Below are 21,928 nucleotides of genomic sequence, written 5' to 3' on the forward strand. Positions count from 1 at the left end.
CGTAAAACATTTGAAAAAGTGAATGTGATCTGTGGATACCAGAGATTATTCTAATGTTTGAAAGTGGTATCTGCTGTAATGTTCATGGTTGCATGGATTTACTATGAGACAGCAATAAATAGACATGACCATACGGTAGACCTTAATGAAGAAAATGACAAAATTCATAGCATAACGTAGGTAGAACAAAGCTGGATCATTGTCTGTAAATTGAACCCTTTTATTTTTGGTGGATAAACCGAAATCCCTTATGCACGCAATAATTATCTTCTCTAGTTATTCTTGTAAATATGGGACATCATATTGCTTCCCACATTGTATTAAAATCTCATAACAATCGTTTGAACTGTTAGGGTTTTGGCATTATTTTCATATGGATATTAGCTCCCCCTTTCTGCTGTCATGTTTTTGTCATCATTTTCTTTTGCGGAGTGTCATTTTCTTTACTATAGTTTTGTACCGTTTGATGTACGGGATTTGTTTTTTTAAGATGCGAGCATTTATCGACCATGTAATGGATACAACAAAGTTGAAATCAAAATTAAATTAAATCAAGTCAAATCAAATCTTCATTATTTGTGGATGAAATGGAGTTTATGAAGATGGAAAGTCTCTTTGTTCACAGGAAGGTTTGGAAGGAGTGTGGATGGCTTTCATTTTCGAGTGTTCGTCGACATACATTACTACCATTTAAAGTCTCACTACAGGAGTTAACGACCTATTGTTATTAGCTTAATTATATTTCAAGGGGATGACAATGCCTCCAAACAGCCTTGACCTATTTATTTTATTGTTCTTTGAAATTGCAGGATACCTACGAAAAGCTGGAAGTCGATCTGAAGAGTCTCAAGACAATCGAGGCGTCACTTCAGGGTAAATTAAGTGGCCTCCGTTTGCTGATGACATTATTTGGTGTCCTGCACTTCAGGTGACGAAAGCAGTAGAATTGACTTCTTGGGACTCAGGGATGAAGAGGAATAAATGGTTTGCAACTCCTAGTAGAAGGTAGCATACTACATATTAAATGCCCCTTTTACCTACTAAATCATTTCACCAAGTCAAAACTCTACCCCTCATCGGAAAGCGGCCAATCACAGCAAACTTCAATTTGATTGTCAGCAGGGAGAGCCATAAAATGATTAGCCACCCACTTATAAACAAGGCCTCATTACTCATTAGTGAAACAGATTTCGTACACAGTTCTTTAAAGTGGTTTAAAATGGCCTAAATTCCCACAATTGTACCACATGTACTTCCACATATACACGTTGCAATCTAAGCCACAAACTATCAAGTCCTATTTGATAAAATATCAAACATTATGTTTGGATTTTTTTTCCTGGAGTATGCTGTCAGTAGACGGTGGTGATTCTGCCATCGGTTTAGCAGCGTAGTTTTATTCGTGCCTTTAATCAGGTAGTGTCTGGTTGGGAATATCAGGTCACCTCATTAGCCAAGAAGGGACTCATCGGAAGTACGATACTCCGGTCGGATGGGTAGCATACGATAGGGTCTGTTCAAAGATTGGAAATGGATCCAAATTAGGTTTTGACTTTATAAAGGTCAATTTTGGCATTGGCTATACCTGACTAAGATTGACCAGTGAGAGTTATACATTGAAGTCCATCATTGCTGTGGACAAAATGAAGCATAACTTTAGGTTTGAATTAATCACAGATTAGGGCACAGGTTCAGTTTGCAAATGTGACACAACTCTTCCTACAACATCATGCCCGGGTGTATAGTAACAACGCTCACATACATAGCATCATAACTAAGACTGCAGCACCCAAATGTATGCCATAGCACCATAACTCAAGACTACAACACCATGCCTGGGTGTATAGTAACAACGCTCACATACATAGCATCATAACTAAAACTGCAGCACCCAAATGTATGCCATAGCACCATAACTTAAAACTACAACATCATGCTTGGGTGTATAGTAACAACGCTCACATACATAGCATCATAACTAAGACTGCAGCACCCAAATGCATGCCATAGCACCATAACTTAAGACTACAACATCATGCCTGGGTGTATAGTAACAACGCTCGCATACATAGCATCATAACAGACTACTGCACCCAAAATGCATGCCATAGCACCATAACTTAAGACTACAACACCATGCCTGGGTGTATAGTAACAACGCTCACATACATAGCATCATAACTAAGACTGCAGCACCCAAATGTATGCCATAGCACCATAACTTAAGACTACAACATCATGCCTGGGTGTATAGTAACAACGCTCACATACATAGCATCATAACTTAGACTGCAGCACCCAAATGCATGCCATAGCACCATAACTCAGACTACAACACCAACACTCATACAATGTTACCAAACTGATACCATGGCAGTATGACTCAAACAATAGTATCAGCACCTATATTTAGCACAATTACTCAGACTATAGAATCATTCCTGAGACTATAGCATCCAGTAAATTTTCCAGTTAAGTTTATACCTCTGTGTAGAAGCCAGATCTTGTGATTTACATTGACAAGTATGCATATATATTGATATGAGTTTCGTTTATTTCAAAATCAGTCTCCTAAATTTTCCCCATGTCCCTTTATGCTATGCATGTATTCTTTTTTTTTTTACCTTGCTAGTATTATTTTGCAGTATTAATTTTTAGACATAATGTTGCCTCAATGTAAGTATATTTTGCTAGGGTACGTTCATATTGCATAACAGCTCTTGCATAGTCTAAAATCTAAAAGAAAAAGCAGTCTTTTTTACTATTTTATTTTTAATGAATATGCATAATCGTGCAATAGTAAAGCTCACAAATAAAAGCATGTCTTCGTTGGCCCTTGCGTTTTTTTTTGAAATATTTTGAAACAGGAGCTCCCTTAATAGTGTAGCTTGCAAAACTTGAAACTACCATGTCGTACTATATAAAATGGTTCGTTGATGATGTCTTTTTTGGGGGAAAATACTTTTAATTTTCCTGGCAAAGAAATGCCAGGCAGCAACTACACTATTTGGAACTATAATGAGTTATGCAACATGTCGAAAGAAAAGCTGCCTATTGTGTGACACTGCACATTTCAAAAATTACGTCCTATGCAGCATGGCTGCAGGATCCTGCAGCCCCTCAGCTTCTAACATTTGACACAATGCCTTACTGCATTCTTATTGAACAATGTACCAGTTACTGCTCTGGTAGGAAGTGTGCTACAGTGTATATATATATTTAATACTGAAATGCAATTTATTTATTTAGTTACGAATTTGTACAGTGTTCAGTTACAAGCAGGACTGTTTAAATATCTAATTTTGTTTTTCATTTTGTATTACTTTTAGATTCTGTACTGAAAATATAATAATACTTAATACAGTATTTAAGAGTCCTTTTGTGAAATTCTGGTGTATTGCTTATCCATAATTAAGTGGGTCTATAGTTTACAGTTTCAATGTTAATGATCTGTGATAAAGAAAACGTGGACAAATTGTTAAATTGATGACAGAAAGTATATGGAAATTTGTAACGGATTGATTGGAAGCGTTGCACATTAGTGTTGGAAGTGTTCATAAAATACATTACTTGATATGTGATATGAAATTAAAGCACCTTATTAAACGATTGGTTCAGGTGTTTGACATGTCTATTTTGTATGAAAGAGCACAAAAAGACAAAAAGAACAGTGAAGAAACTACCATGATAGCATGCTCTGTTAAGTAAATATGACACTTTGAAAATTTCTTTGAGAACGACTAGTGTAGAAAGACTTACTGTGAGGGTGTGATGTCACAATCTCACTTCCTTAACATTTGTGAATATATTTCTTTGAAAATTATTTACATTTTTTAACACATTTGAAAATAATATAATCAAAAATTCTTCAGATGTTTAAGTACTTCCTTTGACAAATATGAGATCTCCTGACATATCTTTTGGTTGAAAGTCATGAAATCTTACAAAATATTTAGAGAAAAAACAAACACTTTTCAGGAATGTGAGGATGTGACATCACAGCTAGTCAGATTTCAGCAGTTTCTACACAATCTGATAAAACTTTACACTTGAATATCTCTTTAACCGAAAAAGATATTTGAACAGTTTTTTCACCATTGTGTTTCTTTTATTGTCCTCTTTCATATAACATAAACATGTATGACAACTGAACCAATCCTTTAATTAAATCAATAGTATACTGCAATTATTGCTGATCTTGTGTGAAATATCATTTATACTGCCTTTAATTTTGTAAGTAATTTAATGGTAAAATTGGTCAAAGGATAATTCCAGTCCAGACCGGTGTTTTCTGTGAATTATAAAGGTTAATTTAAAGAAATGTTTAATAGAGTTGAAACTTGTTATATCCTCTATTGTCTTATCATCAGTTCAGTTAAAATCCAAATGTTTGCAAAACGTCTGCTGATCATTGGTTGTGTTTTTTATTAAGTCTTGTCTTATACTTGCTAATAAATGACGTTTTGGTTATATTTTATACTAGAGTTATAGGAGCAACGCTCAGATGTTTGCCAAGCAAAGGAAGGATGCAATGAGGAATTGAAATTAAACGCTTAATTTCTTTGAACATAAAACAGTCTTTGTGTTTGCTTAACCTGTGTGTCTGCAAGTAGCCTTCCCTGTATATTCTCAGTGTAGAGCCCTCTCACCCCCCATCCCCTGCCCCTCGTATGAGTATTTACCCTCCTCTTGGTAAAGGTCATCGCTCAGGGGCCAATCCGGGGATGCTTTGTGACCTTCCCTTTAAACCTTTTTTTAAAGTTTGAACCGACATATATTTATATTTTCAAAACAAGGTATACATAGTGGAATATTTTCGTACTCGGGCACTTTCTTGCTTGTTAAACGATGTTTTCGTATGCACCGCTGATTTGATAGTAATTTCGGTATTTGTCGATCCTTTTTCCTTCCACCCTTCCCTTCTTTCGGCCAATCCTGGACCCGCCACTGCTATGAAGTTAATAACTGGAGGAGACACACTAGGAAGTTGATACAGTGTGACCCATCTCAAGATTTGGGAAGATTGAATTGAAGATTTACAAATGTTTACTTTAGTTAACATGGCATACTCCTATTAGAGATTGATAAAATTACCGTAAACTTCAAACATTCACATTTACTTTCATTACTCTTTGCCTGGTTTTTGACCATCTGTTCTATGAAAATGCCATAAAAGTCGGGCAATTTTCCAAATGATATCACTTGAAGAAAAAATTCTCTACTGAGTAGTTTGTTACAATCTGGTTGTGCTTTGTTTTTGGTCTTCACTTTATGGTCCTCTCATTAATTGGATAACTAAATAAACAAACAAACAGTTTTATTAATGAAAGATCTGTTATTAATTATTTTTCGTTTTGTTTATTATAATGATATGTAAATTGTAGATTTAATAATATAAAAAAAAATTCTAAACAGAAAGACAAGCCGTGCATTGGTATGAGTAAATTTATACAGTGATCTTAGGTTCGTAGATATAACAATGTAAAACTTCATACTAAAATACAGATTAATGTAACATGGCAGTTCAATTACATATATAAACCTAAACTGATATTAGCTCTTAAAAAGAAGGAAAAAACATCCTCTAAAAATGCCATTCTTTGTTGTTACCTTCTATTGCATTGTAATCACTGTCTAACAAAATGGTATGAAAATAAAAATTAGCATACAAAAGTATCAAGGAAATCATTTTTAACTACATTTTATGGAAACAACAACCCAACCACGTGATTTTATGGCTTATTTGGCACATTATGACGTCATAACATATTGCATGTTTGATGTGTATCAGTGCATAAGTACACTCATTTTCAATATATATTTATATTTTGAAATTATCATTGTCACCATCTATACTAGATTTTAATGTTCACAAGAAACGACGATAAAAAGTTTTTTATTTATTTCTAAATCTAGAAATCTAAATCTTTCCTTACGTGTATTATATTTAGTAAGAACATGATAACAAATAATATTTTTCTAATAAATTCTGAACAGCACGTGGCGTTCCTGTACTGCGTGCGCGTTGTCCCATTTTAAAACAAACATGAGTGCATCATATATAATAATGTACTGTGATAACATACTGTTTGCATGAACCCCAGTGCACATCATATTTCTGATACCTTACTGCGTGCCTGATTTCGAGTGCAAATCATTTTCGTATTGATATCATACACACAAAAAAAGAATCTTAGTAGTATAAAGAAACAGGAAGAAATGAACAATGAGAAATCCTTTTCATTTACGAACTCCGTGTGCGCTTATTTAGGTCCTAGGTCAGATTAACATATAGGCCTATATATATATAGGTTAAAAATATGTAGTGCTACAAGCCTGTGTAAAATATCCTCTGCATCAAGAATGATGGGAGACGAAAACTGGAAGTCATATAATTGTTCTAGTAGAAGATAATATCCGAAATATGATTGTGACGTCATATATCCTTCATGATAAATATTCATCACAGGTGACGTCATTGAGATGATAGAGTTTCATAGTGATCGGAAAGCTTATACATTCACTGTATTAGCATCCGCTACATGTGTATGAGAACTTAGAATTATATGTATAAAATGACCTTTGACTTATCATTTAATTCGTATTTACCTGAGTTCCTGAACTTTAACTTACTACAGTATACATTGACTTATCTAACAGCTGTATGCACCCGCAATCAACACATGCAGGTGGATCCGTCACTAACCACTGTCAAATGCATAAGTCAATGGCTTCAGAGAAATAAGCTTTTCTGTTTTGTAATAAAATATTCTCATTCCATGCACACTATGTACGAAAACATACACACACAAATAATATGTGTAGCCCTGAGAAATTTGATAAACACTTGATATACAAACATATACAGAAAGCCATATATAATTGGATGTATTGGTAGGTTAATCGATCACGTATATTTAATGTTTGGAAGAAGGCATCAAGTAACATGTTTTCAAGAAGTCTTAGCCAATGGGATTGGGAGCCTGTTCGGGGGTTTATTCTCCTTCCTTAATTTTTCTCTTCTTCTCGGATAATTCCAATTAATTAACCCATGACAGATATGTACAAGTTGAAACTATAGAATTATTCAAAATTATTGTAAACTTGACTAAAATAACATGCATGATGATTTATTTATATTTACTGTTATTAGTATCTTGTGATCTATGTTTATTGTTCTGTTCATCATTTTAACTATATAATAATATATGCCTAGTTAATTATGATTTATGTACATTTATTTCTATCCGCTATCTACATTCCTCATACAGTATCAATTAATGTTCATTTAGTAATGATATTCATCACTAATAGCCTAGCATATAAACAGTTGATTAAAATTGGTTTCTCAAATATTTGCTGGAACCCTCGAGAAAGACTTACCATTAACAATGAACTCAAACACATGGCCCATATATAGTCGAGCCTCCTTTTGTTTTTGTTATCAAGTTTTGATACTAAATACCAGGAAATTGCGTTTTTTCTTAAAAAAACAGAATAACTAGTTCATAGCGGTCGTACTTCCTCGAACATTGCACTATTTTATCTTTAGTTCATATTTAATTGAATGAATCATTATACGTTACTATAAATTTGCTGCTTGATAAAACAAAGTGTTTTGAACATGATGACATGGGTATACGTGACATGATAAAGTTGAAATGCCATTTACATATGAATATGTATATATAGATAGATACAGTTATATACCGTATGTATATACTGTAACCAATCAGGACAAGGCATATTCATTATTGTACAACACGTGAATGAATATAAGTCTTTTTGGTGAAAACGTTATCTCAACAAAGCCAATCTTTTCTTTCTTATCCCAATTTTTCTGCAAATTCTCTGTGATGAAGAATCAAGAAGAACTCGTCCCTGAAATCTTTCATACGACTTCTGACCTAGTATAGATAAAAACATAAATAAAAAAACATTGCTGAATAATGTAGGTGTCGTAATTCAAAAGCAGGTCAAGAGATGCAACAAAATTATTTATTACATTTGTATACCGTATACATGAGTAAAATTTAAAAGTTCTTTTCGATGAGCCTGATTCGCTTTTATTCATATCGTTAATTCCGTACTTCATGAATAGGTATGAAATTTAGTACTGTATATAGACCCCAACTATAGCACGCTATCATGGATAAGTTTCTTGAGATTATTCGTAATCGACCTGCCTTGGTCGTAAAATGACCTCTTTTTACCAATAAGTCTGCAACGCCTGCCACATAAATGTTTTCTTGTATCGGAGAGTCTTTGTGTAAACGCTGTATGATTAACTGCACTGTAGACATGACCATATTTCCACACTGTTAACACTAAAAGCCTAATGGTATTAAGAAGCTACGCAGGCTAATTGTAGAGCCTGAGGTCGATTTACGACCGTGGCAGGTCGATTACGTAATCACAAAAATTCTCTAGCTATAGCGTGTTATAATTGAAGCCAATAAAGCAGATCATTAAACTTCGAACACTGACGGTTTTAACGAAGTTCTTATTCGGATGTGTCAGGCCTATTCGATTTTCTTTGCTCATACGCAGTTTGAACTATGCACGCTTTACTTGTGCAAGAAGCGATATCGTGCAACAGTACAAGAATAATGAAGCAGAATCATGCAAATTGAACAGTCTGTTTTGCAATTAACAATATAACAAAAAGGGCAACGATATCTGTCTAACCTTGATTCCGCCACGACAAGGAGAGTGAATAATTATCGTGGTAGAATATATTATGAACATAGTTAAAAGACCCAACCATTTAAGAAGATCATTCGACTGCCACGGGTTTTGATAAATTCATGTGTTTGTAGGATTATCTTACCTCTAATGTGGTAGAGCTGAATGGTACGTAGTCACCATTAACATGAGTGATGAACCCTCTTCCTTTCTTGGCTGACATGAATAGTCCCTCGTCGTATTCAACATCTACTGATTTCACCTAATAAAAAATAGCAACATAAATAAAGTAAAATGATATTGATAAAAATGAAAACAATTCCTTTGTATTGTTAGAAATTATTGAGTCATTGCGATTTGGGGTCTCTTAGCTGAACTTTATAAGGAGCGAAACGTGGTAAAGAATATCCAATGTTTTTTTTCCGGTGCGTAGGCCTATATGCAAACCTTGAGTCGACCTGAACCACGGGAAATGGTTAAAATCTTGGGGAAATTAACAAATTTCCGTTTACCATTTCTCTTAAATTGGTTGGCCTTAAAAAAATAATAATTATAATAACACCAAAATGCTGTTTGTACGGACCTTTCATTTGCCACCGACAAATGAAATTGTCATTTTGGTGTCCTTTAAACCCTGCTTGACGTTTGTATACTTACCGTGCTCGTATGTATGTAGGCTTTATATATGCTATAGTGAGAGCAGTTATATATACTCGCACTCAACTTCGTGGATTGGCAGTGCACTCGCATTCGTATTCGGGTTATTTTGTAAATGTATAGTATATATAATGCAAGTGCAAGATTAGGTTCTCGAACCGCCCGTACACATGTACAGAAGAATTGTACCTGTATGGACTGTATTAGTATACGCATATATGTATACTCATGCTGTTGTACTCGTACTACAAATTTTGTCTAAAGTACGGGTATAAGAGCGAATTTTATGAATTGAGAAATAAAGAAAAATTGTTTCACCTTTGTTCCTTCGAATGTGAAAGGAATTTCCTTCGTAGTAGGAATTTTAATCAATTGGAGATCAGCTTGTGGCAATCGCTCGACGGTAAGTTGAACTTCCTAAAACATTTGAAAAAAGATATTGAAACATAAGTTGGGCGTGGTCAATAGTACACAATGGGTAAGTTTTCTATACTTAGACAACAATGTTAAGTTAAGAGTGATTTACCGTTTCATTGCGATTTCATTGCGACAAGCTTTAAAGTGTAAATAATTAAATATTTTTCCTGCTTGGCTATTTCGGTAATGACGTTATACCCTGTACCCAGTATTACTTACCACCGCAGTGTCACCGACAGTTTTGAGCATATCCCTGAAAGTTTTCTCACACTTGACTCCTTTGCCATTGATTTCGTGAATAGCGTCACCGGTGTAGAGTCCAGCACACCTGATGCAATTCCTTATCCTATCACGAGACGATATCGTAGTAAATAATTAAATAATGGAACACATTAAATTATTTGATCAACTACTTAACAACTGATAACGTGAATCCAATCATATTCATTTTAAGATCACAATTGGATAAGACTGAATATTTTTGCTACAGAAGATCGGATATTTAACAGATGAATGAAAATCCAAAAAAGTATAACAAAAGCTTTATGAAAGTGAACTGTCGTTTGGTAATAATCTAATCCACGACGTGAATATCGGTAATACATATTGTAAGATTTGGAAGTCTGTATATCTCACCAAATCTTTCCCTGGTCGTCAAGTAACTTTAGTTGAAGGGCTTCCTTTGTGGAGATCGCCACCTTAATTAGACTTCCAGCCATCTCCAGACGTAGTTGGCTGCAAAGAAGGAAGATACCAGAAATGTGTCCCGAGAAATGCCTTAAAATTGGACTCCTCACATAGGCTTGGTTGCCCGTATGATTTAAGTACCCCTGCAGCGTACATATGAGCCAAACATTTTGTCCATTTATTTCTTTCATGATATGATTCGATTTCTGAGAGCTGCAGGGGGCAGTGACGCAACTGACAGAGAAACTGACAGAGAACTTAATCCAATCAACTAGAGGGCGTAAGCATCCCGGCCTCCCAAACTTTCTAATTTGCAATTCTCCAAGTTGTTGACAGACACTGATGCGAGCCAAACCAAAACAGGGACACAGCTTCTTGAGTTAAATTGATGTGACATTAATACGTGATCAGTATAGACCATATCCGATTTGATGCCCAGCCAATGTTGAGACTAATAGGCCATACTACAGACCTTGCAATTATTTTAGAAAATAAAGTTCTTCATAAATGGATTAGCAGATTGAAGTAATTATATATGTTGAATCGATTAACTTAAAATTGTTCAAATCGAACCCATGCAACATTATTTTTAAACATCGTTTGTAACGTTAAAGAGGTGGTTCGCAAACAATGTCCGTCCACCTGACGGTCAAACTTGGGACATACCTTAAGATGTCACCTCGGTAATTTAATGCATGCCTTAATCTCGATTGTTGACAATTTTCACCAGCACCGACGACGGTTGTAATAGACGGACTGCGCCCGTAACAGTACGCTACCGACAGTTGGGACGCATCTTCGTTTACGTCTACACCGACGGAAGCAATCGGGGCTGAGGGCACCTCGGAGTCCTCTGTCAACAAATGGTCATCAACCTCGTCATCTTGGAACGGATAGTAGTCTTCTACTGGCGTCTTAGCAGAGTCTCCTACCAGTTCTTCTCTTGCATGTTCTGTAGTTATCGGCAGGGTGACGTCAGTTGTTAAGGGCGCAGAAAGACCACTTGACGACGAGTCCAGTGACGTTGTGCTTGACGTGTTACTACATGAGGTGTGTAGAGATGACTCGCTGCTTGATGAAGGAGATGTGGATGAACTACCAGCAGAATAACCACCGATATCAACTCTTGTTGTGCCTATCCAAGAAAGGTACAAGTATTATAAAATGCACATGTTTGACGACGATTACATCCAAAATTAACACAACGGAAGAAAAGGAATTTGTCTAAGACTTGGATATACGTGAGGCCACTTGTCAACCAAGATATAAAATGGGAGAGAATGGAATGTTGCTAGTTACTTCAATGTAACTCGACAGGACGGTTAAAATGTTAAGATGATTGTGCAAAGGGTGATAGGTCACCAATATTGCCTGCAAAATTATTAAGAGCTACGAATCTCTACTAAGAAAGTTTTCGATGTAATCGTAATTCTCTGGAAAGTCTGGTCAAATAGTTCCAGACATTAAGGAAGATTAAACTAGACACCTATGAATGTCTCACTGCACGGATACGACTTGGACGTTGTTGATTTGTACAGACTGTTAAGCAAACTATATTACATATATGTTTGCTGAATGGACACACGTAGTTTTTCCTTATGAAATGGCTTTTTGATTTTCTTTTGCGGAGTCTAATATGTCCCAGTCTTGCCTTGTTTCATCCATCGTTTACTTACCCTCTTGAAAGCATGATATGACCGCAGAAGTGGCTTTATCATTCCTACTTGTAGTCTGAGCAATATTTGAAGGCGTAGGTTCGGTGCTCCGTCTACAGGCTCTCCTGGTTCCCGGAAACAGAGATTCATTCACACGATCAATCCATATTTGCATTTCTTCCCTGGATAGAACAAAGGTGTGATAAAACATATACATATAAATATGTAACGTATGTTTATGTTTTGAAAGAGAAAACAAAGTGTGGTGTCCTATGAGATGGATGCCAATGTAATGCCAAGGAATCCCAGATGATATACAGTTTTCACAAATAATCGTTAAACCACTTACCTCTTCTGAAAGACAAGGAATTCATGCTTTGGTCCAACAGAGGTCTGATGGACTACACAGAGAACGTTCCCGTTAGGGTTGGATTTGACTACTTGAAAGTTTGAAAGCTCCCCGATTGGCAACACTGCGCGATGCAAGGGGAAGCTGTTAACCAAGACACGAGGTCGGTAAATATCCATATGATGCAGGCCATTATGATCCACCTTAAGTTCAATTTCATGGCTCAGCTTCTGGTAAAGTATAGATAGTAAATTAGAAAACGATGGTTAAAGAAAGACTAGTGCATATTATGTATGTAGATCTTTCCTCGTTGAGAACGACAATTGTTGTTAAATTCAATCTTTCTAGGTTTAGTGTTGTTTGCAGACTACTATTTGATATGATAAACTTTGAACTATGAGATAAACTTAGTCTGCCAGAATTTCTCGGAATGTGACTTACAAACGACACCTTGGTTAATGAATATATATATATTTATATATATATATATATATATATAAATATATATATATATATATATATCAAACTTTATATTACAGATGTGTCATGTTCTACATGAATTGCTATGGTCATATGGAACTTGTTAACCGTATTTCTTGCTAGGTATGGCCATAACTTTTTACGTGTAGGAAGTTTGATAACGCCATTTCAAACTTTCTATTCAACGCTGGTTTGAATTCATGTTAAGTTGTATCAAGCTTGACTTGGCAATGCCAAGATCCTAATTTTCCCTGACTTTATCAGGTATTGTGCCATATATGGATTTCTGGGATAATCAACCTACTTTTATTGACAAAATCCACTTACCCCTTTTCCCCTCTCATTTAAGCTACTGATTTTCAAAGTTTGCTAGCTTCATGTAGGCCTACAAGTGATTGCAATGCCAAAAGAATTATCTTATTCATATGCAATCATCCAAAAACGATTGAGAAATTTGTAAAATTGGATCCTAATCAAAATGAATGCCAATGCGTGTCCTTTTCCAGTATGAATACAACTCAATATCATATTTAATAATACTCACCGTCTCACATGAGTCAACAGATTCTGGGTTAATATCGGTTTGGTACGTAGCATTGCCTGTCAGTAAAGTTTCTGGAGCTTTGTGCGTCTGGCATTCCTCTTCATTTGGTATATCTCTCGTCAAATTAACTCCCGCCATTTTGACGGTGAAGTAAAGACGTATGACCGCAAAGTATGCTGACTGTTGTAAACTTCACCTTTGCAAGGAAAAATCATGACTTCAAGTCAATTGATGTATAGTTTGAAAAAAAAAACACACAGATCTCAGCATCCATTTTGACTTTCCATACTGTCAATAACAAAATTCTCTGATATTTACAGCGTAACGTTTATGGCATGAGGAAATTTGTGCACTACACTCAAGTCGTCATATATATGATAAACCTATTTGATCTCCCGGTTTCAAACTATTTAATTTGTGGACTATGAACACTCTTCAAATGATATTATTTACTAAGTTCTCTCAACGTAAGAACTCATAGACTACACAAAGAGTTACTATCTACTCATAGCAAAAACTAAAAAAATGAATGTTAGACATGGCGGGTTTCGACGGATTTTCTGACAGACCAAATCAGTGTTAGTCTAAAATAAACTGCATTTAGTCTACCATTAAAATTAGTCTACCCTTCCCCTCTCCCATCGTTCTGCTTCATCTACAATATAAGGAACTATTTCCACAACGAACGATGGGATCCTCTATTCCAGTCCTACCCCATAATCTTCCCGCCCCCCCCTCCCCACCTCCTCCTCACCCATAGTAACCTCGGGAATATTTCTACCCGATTCCGCGCGGGTATATACACTGAGCCAAACGGACATCTGTTGCTATGGAGATGTTTATTGTGACATTGTCGCTAGTTGCGGATTTTTGTAATCACTGTCGTGCACGGGCTGTGGTAAATTCACGTGAAGGTCTATGAGCCTTAATTAAACTGGACTCAAAAGTACCCCCCAAACAAAATCATAAAAAAGTAGATCGGTAACATTGTGTTCCTAAAATAGTTTTCTTGGAATCCCTACCACACTATCTGAGTTCAGTTTAGGTTTATTAACTAAAACTTTGTTGTTCAAACCCATCTACGTGCATTATGCATATAGGCATAATGGTGATGGCTGATGTAATGCTCACACTATTCCGGGAAATAGTTGAGAGGATTTTCCCTTCACAATTCCTGATGACTTAGATTGTTTGCACAATATGCTACCATAAAATCGTACATGCTTAAAGGGCATACAGTGTACAGCTGTTTTGCATTTAAAGAGGACTAGTTTGCATTGATTAGTTGACAGATCAGGGAATTGTTATAGGCACTAAGAGTTCGCTACCCGGTTGTTGCGTATTGTAAGCATCCTTGCCATTGGCATTTGAGGACCTGGGCTATGTTTTATGGGGTGGGGGGGTGTTTTGCCTATAACCGATGGCACTAACCAGATACCTCAGAAATGCAAGCCCTGCGCTGTACAAACTGCACTATACCCAACAGTTTGTGACAATACCTATATACCCATTTCTTTTATGGGGGCTCACTTCTTGGTAGACTAAAGGAAGTTCAGCCACTTTGAGTGATGAAGGGCCTAATAGTATATTTTATTTCTTCTAAACTTTAAAGTGAAACTGAAGTCTAATTATTAGTAGTGGTTGTTCAAAGATTTCTGGTTTTTGCTAAGTTGAGTAGTTAGTTTGCCAAACCTACCGAATATTACAACAAAATGAGATTACACTTGTTCAAACTAACACAACCTATCAAGGTTAGAAGAAAGTTACTGAAACGGAGAGTAAATTAATGTTTCATTAACTCTGTTTTCGGTGTTTTGTCGCCCAGACTCATCATTATTAAACACTAACGGTCAAAGTTGAATAGTATAACCAATGTTTAAATATTAAGTACAACGTTTGTTTTTTTTCCTGGGGCCACTTTGATTTTCAAGGGGGAGGGGTGGGGTACCTCCGCCCTTGCCCTTGTCCCTCGCTTGCGGACACCCATGTTTCCAAATGAACTATATAACAGACATAAAACAGTAATAAATTAACGTAATGAAATTGAATGAATAAATCGGTTGCGCCTCTAGGCTCAATATAAGACTTATCGCCCAAGTCAAGTGTTTTCTCCTTACGGTGAGAACAGTCAACTTCCCTCTCCTACACACACTCTATACCCTTCATTTTGCCAATAATAGGGTAACACCTTACGTATATACATTATAGATACGTCCGATCATCGACGATGATGCACTGGGCGAAAATATTACACGACATCATAGCACTTCCATATACTAGTGTAGGACAGCTGTGAATACAACACGTAGGCTTTCAAAGTCATATTAGGTTAGAGCTACAGAGGAACTACTTCAAATGTTTACATAACAAAGCGCCTGAGTCTAATTCCCTACTTGAAATCTGTTCATTCAACATAAATTAATTCCACGCTGTATCACAGGTTTTTTTTAATACTTTATAAGGTCAATACAAAGACATTTGTCTGCATATCAGATATATACAATAGTTCATTCACTCTATACTGACGTCGGTGTTTTTGGTTCTTTTCTACAGTCCATACTAATTGCATCATTCCTATGAATGCAAAACCGATGGGATTTCCCCCAATTCGTTTCCCCCTATGTATACACGTATATACGTAACAGGCGTGGTTAAGTGCCTTTGTTGTACATTCGAATTGACGCTATCCGTAAAATCGCAATCTATATATATGAAGTGCGGATTTGAAAGGAACCTCATATCCTGATTTCGGACTGAAAGGGTGCATTGAAGTTACGAAAACAGGATTATCAGAATTTTTCGCTCCTTAAATAACCAGAGTAGGAATATTGATTCCTATCGAAGCTGTAAACTAAGGCGAAAAAGATAGCGAACGCAATCGAACTTCTTTACTGTTACTATATTCGCTTTTAGCAGCTGTTATCACTCTACAAGTAGTAACCTAGTTGTTTGTAGGACAGTGGACTTATATATACTGCAAGCGTCGCATTAGCTTAGAGTGCCAGCTCCGATCATTTTTATACTGATTTCAAGAAAAGTGCAGTTTCATCCAACTGGGATTTGATCATTTGGGAAGTGAAAAGGCAAAGCTATAGCCTACAATTTTTCAGTGGTATGTTATCACATGGGACTTTCCTCGAGTATACCTGTATGGAGGTTTTGTGTGTGTTTGTTTGTTTTCATTGAAAAGGATATCGTGTAACTTCGACACGCTGGGTTAGTTGCAAAGGCCGTATTGTTTTGCTTTTTGCTTTTCTTTGGATGTTTGGTTCTTTTTCTCTTGCTTCTGAGCTGATAACAATTAGTTTACATGATTTATATCTGTTTTAAGACTTTCTGTGAGTATGCATATTACGTAACATTTAGACAGTAATTCTTTAATTGCATTCTCTTCTTCGATTGGAGAATTTTTGATCTAAATTTAAAAATACATCCTAACGTTGCCTTGTTGCTATGGTTATTTTGTTTGTTTGGACGGTTTAGGAAGAAATGTAAAGTATATGTATAAATGAAGTTCATCTATTGGCCCTTTGACATTCATATTAAGTACGTTATAACATAAAAGTTTTCCCCACACATGCACTTAAGATGTTCAAAGTACAAATACGGAGGAACTGTAAAATGGCCTAAGATAAGAGAAATATTCCTACTATTCTCCTTTCTCAAATGCAATGTATGCATTGTGGAAAACACTCCTTGAGCCATATCCATATCTAGCACGGAATAGACTACATTTCTCGAAGAATTGGGAATTTTGAAACAGTCGATTGTTGTCTACGATTTTATTGACTTATGTGGTATCTGTCCATAAATCAGCATCCACTGGGTGTTTATTTAGACATTGTGTAATTAGACTAATGCTTTGTTAGGCGCTGAACTCAACATAAAGCCATACCGTACAATCTTGCCTTTATTTTAAACTAGGAACACTGTTATCTGTTTATCATAATGGGCATTCGAAAATCGTAAAATGAACATTTGCCTCAGTCAACTACATTCAGTATATATATATATATATATATATATATATATATATATATATATATATATATATATATATATATATATATATATTTATTTATATATATATATATATATATATATATATATATATATATATATATATATATATATATATATATATATATATATCTGCAACTTTACACTATAGGCAAGTACCATGGTTTAAAGATAATCAGCTTGTCTTATTAAAGGTCATGAATATTTCCAATTTGCCATCAAATATGATAAAAAGTAAGTTAGTGGTCGCTCAAGTTCCTCAAATTTCAAGAAACATTATCACTTCATACTCAAAGCGTTTTTACCTCACTGGCACAATTCCCCTTTTGAACTCTTCTAATGTCTGGCAATAATTGAGAAGGTCATAACCTTAAGGATAATTTTAGATTTGTTAAGAAAACCTTTATAAATTTTTAGTATGGTAAAAATTTTGAACCAATGCACTCATTCCCTTTAAGATTTTGATAAAAATTTAACCAATTCTTCTTCCGACGAAACATTAGCCGAGTTGTAATCCTGAATAAATGATTGACCCCCTGCGGATGTGACGAACTCGAAACTAACAAACACGCTCACATTACACAGACATACAGTATGTATGTGTACTGCCCATTAAAAGTCGCATTTGAAATTACGAAGGCTTTAAAAAGACATTGCAGGGAAGTTAACAGTATGTCGAAAGAGTCTAGCTGGGGCTTTTGTAATTAATTGGAACCCTCGTAAATCGTAAAGTGTTCTTTCTAAATGAAGCTATTTCCCTGAGAAATGTAGTTCATTTACTGCAAATGATACTTCAAACAGGATATATGCACTTTTCTGCTTTAGTTTCATCAGTAATTTGCCGTCGTTGTCAAACATACTTACGCAAAAACTACTTTCAGAAAGGGCTCTCAATTTTGTAACTCCACCGTTTAGCTAAAAGCAAATTAGGCTCTCATGACGAAATGGGAACAATTGAAAGCCCATACGTTTAATTCAGTCAATATGTCTTTAAATACATTCTTGACATTAGCAAGTAAATCTGAATCCTTTTCTTTGTGTCTTTGCCTAATGCATAATATTGAATAATATTTCAAATAACATTTAACAGTGTTTTTTTTTTTTTTTTTGGCTCAAGGAAAAGCATATAAAGTGTAGATATAATCTAGTAGCCTGAATAATCACAGAGAATGTTATCTATATTCTTTTATTTTAGTCTTCTTTTTTTTTTTGTAAAGAGAGTTAGCATTCACTCTTTGAGAGGGTTCAAAATGAATCTCTCTTTAAGCTGTGAAATTTAATGACTCTTATAACAGAATGATAGCCTTATATTAATTTAGCTCTAGAATAAAGGAGTGTTTCAGCCTATAAAGAGCTTAATTTGCTCTGCATGGGGAAGTCACTCTGTCATCTATAATAGCGATCATTGTCGACACTATCAAAGAGCGATTTTATATTTAAATTTTGAGTTAAAAGGTGTTCAATAGGGCAGAATAAACCGAACTGTATGATTCACATTTGGATCCCCAATTTCAACGATATGGCATTTCTTAGAGTATCAGGTCAACCAAACAATATCGACGTGTTTTACTTAGGTTCTTTTCTATAAGACAAGATAAGCAAAAACTCATTCTAAGCATGCCAGCTTATACTAACCAAGTTTAAGGTATAGTACCTTTGTTATGGATATTTTGCAATCATATATGTAGCCTAACTTCTTTCTTAATAGAGCAGAGTATAGCAACTATACCAACGTATTAACTGGGCTATATTTTGACTGGGTCAAACTAACTAAGAAATATCAATAAGTAATATATTTAAATGCTTTTATTAAGAATAAAATAACATCTTACATTTATTAAACAGTTATAATGTTGTTTATAACAACAATGCGACCACACACATGTGAAATCAGTATTTTAAAATATCCCATCCTATTTATTCAGGTATTTATAAGAGACAAATTAATTGGAATAATTAGCATAGGAATATGTAAATCTGTAACAAACATTTTAATTCCACTGAACAGAATTTGTTTATACAGGTGACGGAAAATACATTGGTGAGAATACAACTGTTGAAAACATTAGGTTTTGAACAATAATATTATTCTTTCAAGTACTGCAAAAACCTTTTATGGCTGGTATGAATTATGGCTATTCTAAATGTTGGCTACCATTACTGACTTTGATATAAACATTTTACCTGAGTTTTGTTTTAATTGTGAGTGATGTCAAGTCACTATTGGGATCTACTAATGGTATTGGCAAATTCGTCTGGCCTATAATCGTGATCAGTTTTAGCCACAGTGTGCTTGTAAAAAGACAATTAAAAACATAGTAATATTAACGTAATTACCTTGACATGTTAGATCACTTTAGGCTAATTCTAAATTTGTGATGCAACTGTCAACTATCTATGCGAAAATAAACGTTAAAATGTTGAAATTGTTTAGGGAAAATAATAGGATTCAGTTATGAAATTCGTATGGGAATTATAGTGTTCATAGAGTAAAAATCTGCAACATGAGGAAGGTCACATATAAACGAAAATGTCCGCATTTAAGAACATGCTCAGTCGTGTATGTTGCATATCAGTGTATATCAGCGTATTTCAAATCTTCCTCTGATTTTAAGTATCGTAAAGATTGATTTAGTTCTGGAGAAGTAGCCTATCCAAACGTACGAGTGTTTGAAAACAGGAATTTAAAGTGTATTGTTGTTATGATTTGGGAAAATACATACACGATGTCTTTTCACTTACGCTGAAGAAACAACAAGAAATTTGTAGCAGAATATTTTGTTGGACACGTATCAGAAATTATAGAAAAGCTCACGTTAATTTCCTTGTTCGTTTGACATTCCAATGACAGCAAAAAGCCAACGCAAGATACACCAGCTCACATATCGGAGATTCTAATTGCTCTGAAATCTGTCCTGGTCCTATGTGGTAAACGTACCGTACCTCACAATGTATATACAAACACCTATACCTCACATATTTTAGGCACAAACATAATACTCATTTACATCTCTTTCGTCGAAAAAAAACAAACAAGATTTACCTTTAGGAACCAGTTATGCGATGTATTGCCAATGTCGTCTTTGTTTAATACGCACTCTCAACATATCTATATATATATATATTGATATGTACGTTAGTCTTCGCTTGTCGTACACAAGAACCATATACAAACCAATGTAAGAAACGAATATGCGAGGTATCACCGATCTAAATTTCCGACTCTTTGAACTGTAGAAATATGTGACGATATCGATGCTAATATAGACTATAAAAATAGAAAACATATTTGCACCATCAGGCACTGAATTTTTCGGCACGGTATATCCCTAAATATCTTACCAAATTCTTTCCAAATCATCCAGGCTTCGCCCAACGACACCCTTTTTTGACAATGTCAAAGGTCACATTTGGCGGCACTCCCGTGATCGATAAACCGAACAGTTCAGGTCATCTTCAAAAATAAAATTGTTACAAACGAGGATATTTTGCTATTTTTGACATATATTTGTATAAAATTGGTAAGTTAAAAATGTATTTATAATAGTTTTCTATTACCCAAATTTTACTATCATGTCAGTTATGTTCACGACATGAAATTATCGATCGGTCAATATTTTAGTTAATTTCCCCCGTTTACTAACCGTAAAGTTTAGAATTGCCTCGATTAACATTACGAAGACAAGGCTTGATGTTGCAAAATCGCTGCTGTTGTAACAAATTTCATGCAAAACCTCGTAATTTCTGTTTTATCGAAAGAGGGTATCGGTATTGATCATTTATCGACGGTCACTGTGCGCATGTCCAACTTGAAATACCATGGCACACTAATCTATACTAGTAATTGTATGTTGCAAGAAGGTACGTAAGCTCAGGTAAGAAACAATTATGTGTCCTTATCCAATTGCTTAATCATGTGAAATCCACCATCATTTCGTAAAAACTTCGCGAAGTATCAAAACAATTCTTTCTCAATATGTGCATGATTTCCAAAAATCTCCAATAAGTGTATTTTACTCATATGACAATTAGTTTTATATAACTTGTAATTGCATGTAAAACTATTTCCTTAGATGTGAATTAGATAGTTTCAGTAACTTGCGCTAGTACATAACCATCACCCACACGGATCTGTAAGGAAGCAGATATTTTTTTCCCCGAGGCCTTCCAAGCTCTCGTTCAGTTGTTTGTCCTGCTAAAAACTGGCTAAAATAAACAAGTCAAAATGTTCTGTTCCTCATCTTGTGTTTTCATATATTCAAAAAGTTGTAACGGATAGTACGTTGACATCATTTGCAAACGGATGCCGAGGAAAATTAATTTAGTGACGTTCTTCTCTCCTGTGTTGAAAATCTCATTTCAAAATATCATGTATGTATAATCATTGAACTTAGTTCATTTTTCTATATGCGAAAGCTATCATTACTTAAGAAA

General features: G+C 35.1%; 2 protein-coding genes and 1 long non-coding RNA gene across 5 annotated transcripts in view; 2 read left to right on the forward strand and 1 right to left on the reverse strand.

The window, feature by feature from the left end:
• The window catches only part of LOC139967472 (uncharacterized), a 16,913-nt gene extending 12,853 nt beyond the window's left edge, over positions 1-4,060 (forward strand). The window contains exon 11 of the mRNA XM_071971333.1: positions 810-4,060. The gene's annotated coding sequence lies outside the window, so the exon portion shown is untranslated. The remainder of the gene's footprint in view (positions 1-809) is intronic.
• On the reverse strand, positions 2,635-20,958 carry LOC139967473 (uncharacterized). 3 transcript variants are annotated; one of them, XM_071971336.1, is made up of 10 exons: positions 20,837-20,958; positions 13,475-13,670; positions 12,451-12,680; positions 12,123-12,283; positions 11,113-11,581; positions 10,396-10,494; positions 9,979-10,105; positions 9,661-9,759; positions 8,831-8,947; positions 2,635-7,907 (listed from the first exon to the last, which is right to left on the reverse strand). In XM_071971336.1, exons 2-10 carry the CDS (start codon positions 13,610-13,612, stop codon positions 7,827-7,829), a joined length of 1,521 nt encoding a protein of 506 aa, XP_071827437.1. In that variant the 5' UTR covers positions 13,613-13,670; positions 20,837-20,958; the 3' UTR covers positions 2,635-7,826. The 3 variants fall into 3 exon arrangements, with proteins under 3 accessions (XP_071827437.1, XP_071827436.1, XP_071827435.1); XM_071971335.1 differs by having other exon boundaries at positions 20,538-20,866; XM_071971334.1 differs by having other exon boundaries at positions 20,310-20,866.
• Positions 13,613-21,895, forward strand: LOC139967474 (uncharacterized). Its single transcript, XR_011793005.1, has 2 exons — positions 13,613-16,812; positions 20,860-21,895. It is a non-coding gene; the product is annotated as an uncharacterized lncRNA (long non-coding RNA).
• The last annotated feature ends 33 nt before the right edge of the window (positions 21,896-21,928 follow it).

The sequence above is a fragment of the Apostichopus japonicus genome, chromosome 5 (genome assembly GCF_037975245.1).
Source record: "Apostichopus japonicus isolate 1M-3 chromosome 5, ASM3797524v1, whole genome shotgun sequence".
Classification (NCBI taxonomy): domain Eukaryota; kingdom Metazoa; phylum Echinodermata; class Holothuroidea; order Aspidochirotida; family Stichopodidae; genus Apostichopus; species Apostichopus japonicus.